The sequence below is a fragment of the Notolepis coatsorum genome, assembly GCF_963971535.1.
Source record: "Notolepis coatsorum genome assembly, chromosome: 15".
Taxonomy (NCBI): Eukaryota; Metazoa; Chordata; class Actinopteri; order Aulopiformes; family Paralepididae; genus Notolepis; species Notolepis coatsorum.
In genome coordinates, this window is record NC_140179.1 from 41,374,704 (window position 1) to 41,388,699 (window position 13,996).

General features: G+C 43.1%; 1 protein-coding gene across 1 annotated transcript in view; it reads right to left on the minus strand.

Moving 5' to 3' along the window:
• The window catches only part of LOC311241717 (actin nucleation-promoting factor WASL-like), a 155,363-nt gene extending 141,924 nt beyond the window's left edge, over nucleotides 1-13,439 (minus strand). The window contains exon 1 of the mRNA XM_084330595.1: nucleotides 13,021-13,439. Coding sequence (XP_084186721.1) covers nucleotides 13,021-13,125 — 105 coding nt within the window. The 5' untranslated portion in view covers nucleotides 13,126-13,439. The remainder of the gene's footprint in view (nucleotides 1-13,020) is intronic.
• Nucleotides 13,440-13,996: the final 557 nt, after the last annotated feature.

Below are 13,996 nucleotides of genomic sequence, written 5' to 3' on the forward strand. Positions count from 1 at the left end.
CCATTTAATAGGGCTGTCTTAAATACTTCGAAGCTTCATTCATTTATTTCATTCGAATATGAAAATAAAATTCGATAAAAAAAAATAAAAATAAAAAGGTATATATATTTTTGCAAAATCAACTCTGCCTCTCTTTGTTAACTACAACAAGCAATGCCGTTTGTTATTTAAGATGAGGTCGGACTCGGCACTGACAGATTTGTGTTCATTGTGCTGCTTTTATGAAGCCTCAAATGACTGCTTACAATATTTCATGAAAGCAAAGTGTTTTGTTTGTCTAAGATTTAAAAAGGTTTAAACTTTACAGCACTGACAAAGTTGAACAAAGTGCTGTACAAGTCCCACAACATAAAAAAAAAAAAAAAGTAAAAAAAAAAAAAAAAAAAATTTAATTAATTTTTTTTTATAGTCGATTCCATTTTTATTGCTCAATTCCGCGATTCCGTCCGCGATTCCGTGATCGCGGATTCCATATGGCTCTAGGGGGGGGGGGTTATATTGACGAGGCTTGACAACAGAGGTTTATATAATCATCATATTGGCGTGACTGTCAGGGTTTCCGTTAGAAAAAATTGTTGCCGGTCTCCGTGACCTGCAAGATTTCAATCTACCGGACAAATGAGATTAATTCCGGTCATAGTTTATTGAGCTTTAAAACAATTTATAGGCAGACTATATAAAGAATGTCATCCTCAAGGCATGTAGATTTATAATATTATTATTTAAAACTAGGCTACTTTTGCGTATACAGTCATTAATATATTCCAAATAAAATAAGTCCCTCGATACTCCGTGCTGCTGCTGACTTGAAATAAAATAGACCGCGTATGTGGGCAGTCGGTCCGACACTAAACAGCAGTCTGTTATAATCACATTTTTATGAGCTAACGAATTCCGTTATATTGGACATTTGTATTAATTATATCAAGCGAAGAACTGAGAAATTTTGCAGAGAGAGACGGCAACGTTATCGTGGCCGGGTTTGCGTGATGTATTTCTCCACCTCCCAACGACTTGGTGCTGGTCATAATGTCCGGTGAAAACAACTCCCTCCAAGCACAACTTGATCACCCGAACCGTACCAAAACAGGCCAAAATTAAATAGCCCATGCGACGAACGATTCATTACATTCGTTTCATCGTTGCTCCACCAAGCAGCCGGTCCAACAATGAAAGCTGTTATCAGCGCGAGCCGGCAGCAGTTAGTTTGCAAGAAGCATCCAGCTGCAGACCCGCAGAGCAGCTTTCCAGGTCTGGGGACCGCACTGTGCCAGCAAAGCTGGTGGGTTATGTGGGTCTGCAGCTGCATGCCTTCCGCAAATCCAGCAGCAAGCTCTCGCTGAGCGAAGCAACGACAACAAACGCAATGATTGTTTCGTTCACCCAACTCCAGCCCATCCAAATACAATTCAAATAATCAAACTGTGCCCAGAGGGAACTATTTTCACCGGACACTATGACCGGAGAGATTAAATATGTCGGACTTCAACAGATTTTGCCGGCCAAATACCGGTAATTACCGGCTAACGGAAACGCTGGTGACTGTATCCATCAAAGGGTTAAATCAAGCATTTTTAAGTGCTTTAGAGGAAATGTCAAAATATCGCAATATATATCGTGTATCGTGATAGAGCCAAAAAATATTGTGATATCATTTAGAGGCCATATCGCCCAGCCCGTGGCCATATTCAGACTAATTTACTCTCAATAACGGTTAAACTATGACTAATGAATGTGTGAAAAACAGTTTAGAGTTTTTGGATGTGTGCAAAATAAATCAGCATTTATTTTGGTGAAGTGCCCCTTTAACTCAACTCTTCTTGCTACAGTACAGTATGTATTATGTAAATCATACTCTCCCAAACCTCCTAGCACCACAAAGACATGCACATTCCAAACTTCACGGAATACCTGTACGACTACAATCTACACCGTCAGACATGTAAATCAACATTGCGTTTAGGCCAAACCCTTTCAGGTACGGTATGTTTTTCTTTTGGGATTGCCTTCTCAGAACTCTTGGTATTAGAATTTTAGAACTCTATAGCTTTCCAATGGTTAGTAGCCATTGTGACATCATCATCAATCATCATCGTCGTCATCATTAGAATGTTGAGTTTTCTCACACAAGATTATCTTACAGCAGAAAGGAACTATGAACAATTTGATCATGTTTTTTTCCCGGGCCATGTCATGTCAGGTCGTGTTTTTAAGTCACGTCGTGTTTTTTAGTCAGGTCATGTTTTTAAACCAGGTCATGTTTTTAAGCCATGTCATGTTTGTCAGAATGTTGATACATTTAGGACTTTCTGTGGACTTGGGTCTCGATTTGTCTGGACCTGATTTGGACTCAATTCAAGGTTGTCTTCGCTACAGCCCTGCTATTTGCACGGTCTAATGTCTGATTCAATCAGAATATGAAGACCTTCAAGATCCTCAAGAAAAGGCAGAGAGACACACACTGTCCAGATGCTGGAGGACAGTAGGGGTGCTGATGGATTCAAATTAATAGCTTTTACTAGGATATGATGATTATAAGCCCAGCCATAGTCTATTACACAATAACATTAAATCACAGGTAAATTAACAGTGAACGTTATGTAACTGATCAGGCACATGGTGATATTATCCTGATTAGTGATTAGTTTAGATTAGATTAAAATGTATTGTCATTATATAGCACAAAAGTATAACAAAAATAAGTGTGGCATCCAACCAGAATGCCAAACGTAACAGTAAAGTACAATAGAAATATACAATGTACAGGTGATTAAAATGTATATAAAATATATAAATTAGTACTACTGAGTAATAATGTTAATCAGATGTATGTACACAGTGTTATTATGTACAATGATACAGGTATAAAGACACTATGGTAGTAAGTCATACTGGTCAGCGGTATAACTAGTAAGAGTAGGTAAGGGATATGTACAGATATGGATATAGTATCTAGTCTACAGATATGCAAAAAGGATTATATGCAGGTATGTATCAGACAGATGTGGATAAATATATATATACAGCATTATTGTACATTCTATCATATGGGTTATATGCAGGTGTATGAATAGGTATATATAAAGGATTATATGCAGGTATATTCAGACAGATATGGATATGCTGTAAATATATATATATATATATATATATATATATATATATATATATATATATATATACGCCGGTATATACAGCATTGTTGTACATGCTGTCATACAGAGTTATATGGGCAGACTATAGTATGAGGTAGGTAGTTGTGATAATTATGATTACTATACTATGATTACAGTGTAGGGCAGTTGTAGACAGTGAAAGCAGTAGGCAGGTATAAATTGAGTGTAGGCAACATATTTCAAAGTTTGTACAGTATAGGTAACAGAGCCTAGGGTATAGGCAATGAAGTTCACAACTGCTCCTCTTAGCCATTTCACTACCACACTACAGTCTATAGTGGTAGTGAAAGGGTTAACCTTCTGTAGTGTGGTTGTGAAAGGGTTAACCTTCTGTATTGTCGCAGTGAAAGGGTTAACCATTTGGTAGTATGGTAGTGAAAGGGTTAAGACAGTAGGCTACTATAGGAACCGCAGCTCTTCTCCATCAGCATCACATTCAGACCTGCTTGCTGATTCAAAAATAGACTCATTACACCGGCACTGTGATTATTGTATTCTAAATGACAGCTATATTATTGCAGTTGCTTTTATTTAGTCTATTTCATTATATTTTATGTCTATTTTTACTGCAGTTTTTGTCTGCATTGAAGAAGCAGTAAACATGGAATTATTGTATGAAAGGTGCAATAGTTTTTTATTAGTCTTATTATAATCAGTCTTAGGTCTTGTAATAAGTACCTTTGTGCCCGCCTGGTAACACTGTTTTCAGCTAAGTAGACAAACTGTTCTTTTTGCCTGCATTGAAGAAACAGTAAACATGCAATCATTGTATGAAAGGTGCAAGAGTTTATTATTATTATTATTATTATTATTATTATTATTATTATTATTATTATCATTATTATCATTATTATCATTATTATCATTATTATTATTATTATTATTATTATTATTATTATTATTATTATTATTATTATTATTATTATTATTATTATTATTATAATCTGTCCTAGGTCTTAAGTTGTAATAAGTACCTTTGCGCCCGCCTGGTAACACTGTTTTCAGCTAAGTAGACAAACTGTTCTCTCAAAAAGACACTCAGGAAAACAGCCAAGGTTGGGCTGAACTAGTGTTATATAATACCAGTGTAAAATCATTCATTTTCCTCCCTCAGGGTTGATGGGTTTAGCAGGTCTATAGAACCATCGGCCCAAAACACCCTGGAACAGCTATAAAACAACAGTATGTGTGACCACAGCAGAAACTCTGCAGTCACACAGACGGCTTCCTCCCTCCTGAGTGACTTCAGGTGTGTCAGAGAGTGAAGAGAGACAGGCCTCAGGCTGAAATTAAACTTTCTGTCGCCCCCGATATCAAACACACCCTTGTTCTGTTCCCCATGTCCTCTCTGTCTTCTCCCTCCCTGGCTGTCAAAAGCCCAACAGCCACCAGAGAAGCGATATACTAGGCTTAGTAGGCTACATTGTTTTTCACAGAATAGACACAATTCTGACACAATTCAAGTGTCATTTTGAAAACAACAACATTAATAATAATAATAACTTTATTTATATAGCACCTTTCATACATGGATTGCAGCTCAAAGTGATTCACAGCAAATAGCATAAAATGAACATAACATTTGCATACAGTTGACAGAATAAAAGCAATGCATAAAGTGCAGACATAAGAATAGGTATAAAAGACAATAAAAGTAGTGCAATGTAGAAAGTGCAGACATAAGAATAGGCATAAAATAGGTACAGTGTTGCTCGAAATCATGTGAGCAACACTGTACTTGTAAATTAAGTACAATAAGTTACAGTGTTGCTCAAAACAGTGTTGCTTGGAACATTACAACGACAAACAGGCTATTATTTAGACCAGTTAAATCTTATCTATCCCACTAACTATTATTGGTAGAACACCGGATTTGACTCCCAAAAAATCCAAGCCTGCTTGCCTCAACGACTACCGCCCTGTAGCTCTCACCTCTATAGCCATGAAGTGCTTTGAGAAGCTAGTGAAGGGCTACATCTGCTCCTCCCTCCCCATCAACCTGGACCGCCTGCAATTTGCATACGGCCCCAACAGGTCCACGGAGGACGCCATAGCCCATGTGCTGCACACAGCAGCATCACACCTGGACAAGAGGCAGGGGAACTATGTGAGAATGCTATTCATCGACTACAGCTCAGCATTCAATACCATAGTCCCCTCCAAACTCATAGCCAAGCTCAGGGACCTGGGCTTGAACTATGACATCTGCCAGTGGGTCTGGACTTCCTGACGGGTAGACTCCAGGTGGTGAGAGCAGGCAACTGGGCTGTGTTCTGAGTTCCCTCCTCTACTCCCTGTACACACATGACTGTGTGGCTCAGCGGAACAACAACACAATATGCAATATCCTGTGCTTCACGGAGACCTGGCTGAAAACAGTGACTCCCGATCACAGCATCTCTCCCTCCAACTCCTTCACCATCTTCAGAGCGGACCGTACAGAAGCCTCCGGGAAGAGCATCGGCGGGGGGGCTATGCCTTATGACCAACAACGGCTGGACTAGCCCCGGGGAGGTGAAGATACTCTCCCGTTCATGCTCTCCCGACATGGAACACCTCACGATCCAATGTCGCCCGTTCCATCTTCCGCGCGAATTCACTGCAGTGATCATGACTGCAGTGTACATCCACCCCCAGGCGAACGTTGGCAGGGCGCTAGGGGAACTACACGAACATCTGAACACACACCAGATCAAGCATCCGGACGCAGCCATGATCGTAGCCGGGGACTTCAATCAGGCGAATCTGAAGAAAGTCATGCCGTCTTTCTTCCAGCACATCATCTGCTCCACAAGGGGAGGAAATACACTCGACCACTGTTACACCCCGTTCAGAGCCGGATACAAGGCTGTACCGGCTCCACCATTAGCGGGAGCAACAAACACGTCGGATCATGCCGCCATCTTGCTGGTCCCAGCATATAAACAGAGATCACGTGACGCCGTCGTGTCACGTGAGGTAAAAAAATGGGACGACCAATCAGAGGCCACGCTTCAGGACGCACTAGACATCGCCGACTGGGGAATGTTCAGGAGGAGTAACAGTGACGTCAGCGATTACACAGACGCTGTGGTGTCATTCATAACAACACTGGCTGATAGTATCGTCCCAACAAAGAAGGCAAGGGTGTTCCCAAACCAGAAACCATGGGTGGACAGTACCATCAGAGCAGCCCTGAACTCTCGCACCACTGCTTATAACCGGGGCAGAGAGTCAGGAAACATGGAAGAGTACAAGACAACAGTCTACACTCTGCGCAAGGCTGTCAAACTTGCTAAGAGGACGTATGCCGACAAGATGGAGGCACAAATGGCACAGAATGACACAAGAGGCTTATGGCAGGGACTGAGGGCTATAACTGACTACAAAGTCAGCGCCCCCTCAATGGGGAGCGACGACGCCTCCCTTGCGGACCAGCTCAACACCTTCTACGCGCGGTTTGGTGCAAACAGTGGCACTGCTAGCCCAACGGCTAGTGACGTCACTGGTGCGCCGGCTGTTGTGGAGGGGGGGGGGGCATCCGCGGGGGGGCGGGGACGCTCTCTCATTGACGGTACACAGTGTGAGAAGAGCATTTATGCAGGTGAACACCAGGAAGGCTGCTGGCCCAGATGGTATAACAGGACGCATACTTAAGTCCTGTGCCAACCAGCTTGCCCCGGTGTTCACCGCCATATTTAATCAATCCCTGGCGGAGTCAGTGGTCCCTGCCTGCTTCAAGATGTCTACCATCATCCCTGTACCGAAGAAACCCTCCCCAACATGTCCAAATGACTACAGACCGGTGGCACTCACCTCTGTGGTCATGAAATGTTTTGAGAGGCTGGTCAAGGACCACATTTGTGCCTCCCTCCCCAGTGATATGGACCCTATGCAATTTGCATACAGGACAAACAGGTCCACTGACGACGCGGTCTCCCAGGTACTGCACAGCACCCTCTCCCACCTTGACCGTCAGAAGGGGCAGGGCTGTACACTGCGATGATCTCGTCGCAAATTGCCCCTTAATTTGGCCGTTGCGAGTTGGAAATATTATTTGGGAGCAACGTTGCGAGTTGTGATTTCAACCCTTCATTCGCATTTCACTCCTAAATTAATCCATACAAATTGGATAATTTTTTTAAAAAACATTAGCCTACAACCAAGGCTGTACAGTGCGACACAATGTGGTGCTATGAAAGAATCTGTCGGCAATGAATGAACTTACTGCGATCACCGATAGCCTGAGTGAAAAAAAAGATTTGCGTGTGGAGTGAATCTGGGTCACGCTATATACTTGGTACTTGTAGTCTATCGTGCGATTAAAGACCATGTCCCTAACGCTTATTGCTTATTAACAGCGGAGGAGTGCTGCCGAGTGCTTCCGCGTTTTCCCTGATTGGCTGCGACACGCCCCGCGACAGGCGCGGCAGCCGCAGAGCGGAGCGGCAGAGCTTGCGGCATTATGTAGCCGTAATCCGCGATGATTTTCATTCGAAGCTTAGCTCACCTGGCAGTGCTGCGGTCCTGCGGTCCGTTGGTGACAAGTTCGAATCCCATAAATTTTTTTTTTTTTTTACGTGTATTCTTTCGCCGGTTAAGGTTAGGCATGGTTAAGGTTAAGGTTAAGGTTAGGCATTGTTTCGGAGTTGGTTAAGGTTAGAAGGGTTAAGTTTAGGCGCTGTTAAGGAGCTGGTTAAGGTTAGTTTGTCTTAGAGAATGGCAATATTCTTTCTATGGTTACGGTTAAGGTTAGGCATGGTTAAGGTTAAGGTTAAGGTTAGGCATTGTTTCGGAGTTGGTTAAGGTTATAAGGGTTAAGTTTAGGCGCTGTTAAGGAGCTGGTTAAGGTTAGCGTTTGTCTTAGAGAATGGCAATAGACAGCCTATTTCCGCACTGCCGCTCTCTCGCGCTGCCGCGGTCACATGGTCACATTGTCACATTCTTGCACTCCTCCGCTGTTAATAAGCAACACGCGTCCCTATCTGCGTAGTCTATACATCCAACACAAAATCCCATAATTCCTAGCAAAACGAAACTGAATGTGGCCTCTCTTCCTTTCAATATGGGCTATTGCATCGCCAAAGAAGCACCTCCGTTCAATACATTTAAGACGCAAATTTTGCTCTGCAAGAACAACGGAGTGGATATCAGTCCATCTTATGACAACCACGTCCGATGTGGAGAGATGATAAGATGATGATGATTGACGTGATGATGTGATGATTGATTGACGGGGACACGGACACTTCTAACGTTCAGGTTCAGCCATGCATTTAGGTGAGTAGTAGTAGCCCACTATTAGGACGTGAAATACTGTCTACTTAAATTTATAAAATATCAACCTATCTATCCATCTAATAATGAGACAATATGCAAATAAGATAATACTAATAATTGTCACGGCTCCCCGTATATGAAATGAAAGTGGCTTGCAACTTTACTGCTGGTAAAATCACTGTTTATTTCTCGTTTAGCATAGTATTACATTCCACTTCTATAAACAATCAAAGTCCTACCGTAAGAGCTTCATACGGGTAAATTAAACCTTTTTGATTAGTCTTTCCTTCCAGCTAAGTTGGACTGAACATTTCACTGTCAAAAGCGCAAATGTAAATAAGGTTGCGTCGCAACACTGTTTTCCGCAACACTGTTTTCAAAATAAAGGTCACATATACAAATAGCTCTCAATTCTTATTAAAAAAAAGTCCCGGATATACATAAACATTAATTGGCATAGATCTCTATAAACGGCCCAACACATTGATCACTTTAGGCACACACTGAAACCAGTAACATCACAAATATGAAGCAGGTAATTACCCATACAAATAATAAACCTTTCATGGGGTTATTTACAATAATAATTCGTTTGATTTCTAAAGCACTTTTCATTGTGAAACAAATGTAGCAGAGTTTCTTGTCCTCCTGATTAATGCAATGGTGTGTGTGTGTTGTGGTGATCTCATTCAAGGAGCACTACACAAGCGCGCGCACACACACACACACACAGTTTGTTGTTTTTGTTCTATTAGTGATTTACACACTTTCGCAGTTGGTTCATTATAAAAGATACAAACCTGAAAACAAACGCACTTAAATGTTAAATAAAAGGACCACAGTAATGAGGCAGGAGGAACATATTTTTTTAATAATGGTAAAATTGTTATTTAAAAATTTGCCCCTAAAAAATATTTTTTGCCTTTAAATTTCTCATTTAGGGGCAAGTGTGCCCCTAGTGAAAAAGCTTAGCGTACAGCCCTGAGGGGGGCTATGTGAGACTGTTGTTCATTGACTACAGCTCAGCGTTCAACACCATAGTCCCCACCAGACTGGTGGACAAGCTGATCGAGCTGGGTCTGAGCTCCGCCCTGAGCGCCGCCCTGAGCGCGTGGGTACTGGACTGGTACTGGAGTGAAAGACCCCAGGCGGTAGGGATGGGTACCGAATTCGGTACTTTTGAGGTACCGAACCGAAACACGTCGGTACTACCGAGTATCGAATCAAGTGAGAAACCGATTTTTTTTTTTACAAAAAATTATTTTTCTTTTTTCTTTTTTACTTTTTTTTTTTATGTCAACGTTCACACGCACAATATATGCTTACCTAGGATTTGACTTGATTCAACAACAAAGCAGTCGGAGCAATGACAAGCCGAAAACTGTCTAAATTGTAGTTATTTGAAGTTTTTTTTACGACAGGTAGGTAAATTAAATTTCTTGAGACTAAAGTACCGAAAAAAGGTACCGTTGGGTACCGGTATCGATTCACAGGTACCGGTATCGGTTCAAATGTGAAAGGTACCCATCCCTACCAGGCGGTCGGGGTGGGGGGTCAGACCTCCAACACCATCACCCTGAGCATCGGGTCCCCCCAGGGCTGTGTTCTAAGCCCCCTGCTGTACTCACTCTACACACACGACTGTGTGGCCAAGTTCAGCTCCAACTCCATAGTGAAGTTCGCAGACGACACGGTGGTGGTGGGGCTGATCTCGGACAACGACGAGAAGGCCTACCGGGAGGAGGTTGAGGTACTGGAACGCTGGTGCCAGGACAACAGCCTGCTCCTGAACATTGGTAAAACCAAGGAGCTGATCGTGGATTATAGGAGAGGACAGCAGGAGACACACACACCACTGATGATTAACGGGGCTACCGTGGACACAGGGTGAGCAGCTTTAAGTACCTGGGGGTCCACATCTCAGAGGATCTGACATGGTCAACACACATAGACACAGTAGTAAAGAAGGCGAAACAGCGCCTCTACCACCTGAGACAGTTAAGGAAGTTCAGAGTATCGGGGAAGATACTCCAGTCCTTCTACTCAGGAGCTGTAGAGAGCATCTTGACCGGAAACATCACTGCCTGGTATGGAAACAGCACGGCACAAGACAAGAAGGCCCTACAGAGAGTGGTGCGCTCAGCCGAGCGTACCACGGGTATTGCACTACCTCCCCTGCAGGTTCTATACAACAAGAGGTGCAAATCCAGAGCCTGCAGGATAATGAAAGACCCTCACCACCCCAATAACAGCCTGTTCCAGCTGCTGAGGTCAGGCAGACGCCTGCGAACCCCAGCTACTAGGACAGAGCGGCTTAGGCTCAGCTTCTTCTCCCAGGCCATCAGAGCCCTGAACAATGAACATTGAGTGCCACAGAACACTGAACTATCCACACACAAGCACACATGAACACACACACGACACGCACGCTGTGCACGCTCACACACTAGCAGCCACTTAACACTTTAACATGAGCGGGCACACACTCATGCCGCACACTTATGGCCAAAAGGAAAGGCCACTTTAAATTAGAATAACAGGAACAGTGTATTGCACTACCAAAGCTAGCATGTCCTATATGCTCTGTAAATAACTATGTACAGATACCGAGATGTCACACCATGTTACCTGTTACCTGTTTATTGCACAATGTTGTTTTTTATTGGATTCTATTATATGTTGTACCACTGTATTGCACATCGTTGCGGGCAAGACCACCCGCATTTCATTGTATACTTGTATGCCGTGACAATTAAAACTCTTGACTTGACTTGACTTGATCATCAAATTTGCTGACGACACAGTAGTGGTGGGCCTGATCTCTGCAAACGACGAGAGGGCCTACCTGGAAGAGGTCAAGGTCCTGGCGGGATGGTGCCAAGAGAACAGCCTCTCCCTGAACGTCAGCTAAACAAAGGAGATGATTGTGGACTCAGCATCGACGGGGCACCGGTTGAGAGAGTGAACAGTTTTAAGTACCTCGGAGCCCACATATCCGAGGACTTGACATGGACCACACACATTGACAGTGTTGTGAAGAAGGCACGGCAACGCCTCTACTTCCTCAGGCGCCTAAGGAAGTTCCAACTTCTACTCATGTACAATAGAGAGCATCCTGACTGGCAATATCACCTCCTGGTTTGGGAATAGCACCGCACAAGACCGTAGCAGACTACAGTGAGTGGCCCGTTTAGCCGAACACATAATTGGAGGGGGGCTTCCCACTCTCCAGAACATTTACAACAAGCGGTGCATGGGTAAGGCTAAGAGAATTATCAAGGACTCCAGCCACCCAAACAACTGCCTCTTTGAACTGCTGCGGTCAGGCAAGCGATACCGGAGTCTCATGGCAAGCACAGAGAGACTCAGAAGAAGCTTCTATCCCCAGGCCATCAGGTTGCTCAACGAACAATAACACTATGCAACAACCATCAAATGCACTCACAGCACACACATCCGCACACACTCACTTTAAACAATCAACCCACTGCAGCACCCACTCTACACACATTAGAACACCTTTTATATTTATTGGCAAAGAATTTGCACTACAACCCATACCTCATTACACCTTACTGTAAATTGTATCTAAATTGTACCTCATCCCATTTCTGCTCTGCACTATATAGTATATTGTATATTAGTATATTGCATAGTATATTGTATGGTAACTCAGTTACTGCTATCCTGCATTGAACATTGTACATATGTACATACTGAACACTTGTGTCTACGTACGTGACTTCTATTTTTTACTTTTACTTGCTATACTTATTTTATTTCATACTTATCTTTTGTCTAGCACAGTCTCTGGAGTGTAACAGAAAGAAGCATTTTGTATAAAAGTATTCTGTACTTCTATATGACAACTATTAAAGAAACTTGAAACTCCAGAAATTGGTCTTAAGTAAAGGATAGGCAATCAAGGTGGATTTACAATTGGCATGGAAACGTGTATGCTTCACATGCAACAGAAAAATATATATATTATTGGCAATTGTGGTCGGTGTTACAGACTGTGTGTAACAGTAATATTATCACAAACATAGCAAGCCACCTCTTAGACCAGTGCTTCCCAACAACCAGAGTTAAGCAATAGAACTAGGCAGTTTCCACTGCATTGACAGTTACACAAAGTGTCATTTTGACTGCAACAACATTACAACCCCAAACAGACCATGATGAGGTCATAGAGGTGCAGTTAAATCTTAATCTTAACTATCATACTAACTAATAACTATCATTGGTAACTGGTAGAGCATCAGATTTGGGATAGGCACTCAAGGTGGATTCAGGATTGCCATTAGTTATGTGCATTTGTCACAAAACGGAAAATATATTATTATTGACAATTGTGGTCAGTGTTACAGATTGTGTGACAGTACTTTTATGATCACAAACATATAACAAGCCATCTCCCAGAGCAGTGTGCTCCCAGCAAAGTATCCAGTCTGGCAGAGCAGCAATATTGTTTCAACTGAATTGATACAAAGTCAACATAACATTACAAAGCCCCCAAACCGACCTGGAACTTTAAGTATCCAGTCTGACTGTTATCAACAACAACAAACGGATTAAAACTTACGATGCATTTCCTGCCGAGGTAGTTGAAGAGACACTCGTTCTCCTGCGGCGTCAGTAGCAGAGAACCGACGTTGCCTGGCCGCCGTTGAGGCGGGTGTCCAGTCATGTTGCTTTCAACAGAACACTAACACACACCGACTCTTATTAACTCGTTATAGAAAATCCAGAATTTCAGAATATCATACAATCCGCCGGGTTCATCTGTGTGGCCTTTCTGTTCGACCCACCCTCACGTCGGTGTTCCCGAGTCCGTGTCCAGAGCCTGGAAGTGTGTCCAGGTATATATATATATATATATATATTGAATGTGAAGTTTATTATAACACCACAAGGTGAAATAATAGTACAGAATAGCAGCGACGTCTTGGAAGGAGGGAGACGGGGAAAGTTTTCCTGGGGAGTTCCGGCGGTAGAGAGCCGAGCGGCAGCTCCGTCCAACATGGAAGTGGAGCGACCGGACCGGACCACTCCTCTGGGATGCAGGGGGGTAAACATGTCTCCGACGCCGCCTCGAGAGAGTACAGCGAGTGTACATCAGTCTGCACATAATAATAACAGATACATATATTTCGTACGTGTATTATTGAAATAAAAATATAATGCGTGTTATTTTACATATACATGTGATGTAACATGTGTCCCCCCCCCCCCTGTGATATTATTTTTCGGTCCACCCTCTGTTTATTTGGAGTTGGCTCAGTCCATTCAGCCCGTGGCTTTTATGGAGATGCATCCAGCTGCAGAACCACAGCACCAGCAGGCTGGGGTCCCGCAGGCTGAGGTCCCGCATGCTGAGGTCCCGCAGGCTGAGGTCCTGCAGGCTGAGGTCCTGCACGCTTCCATTGGCTGATTTGGGTCACGTGACCGTCCCACCCAATGGCTGAATTGGAGTGTTGCACTGCGGGCATTGGCTGATTTGGGTCACGTTGCACTGCGGGATTGATTGATTGATTGATTGATTGATTGATTGATTGATT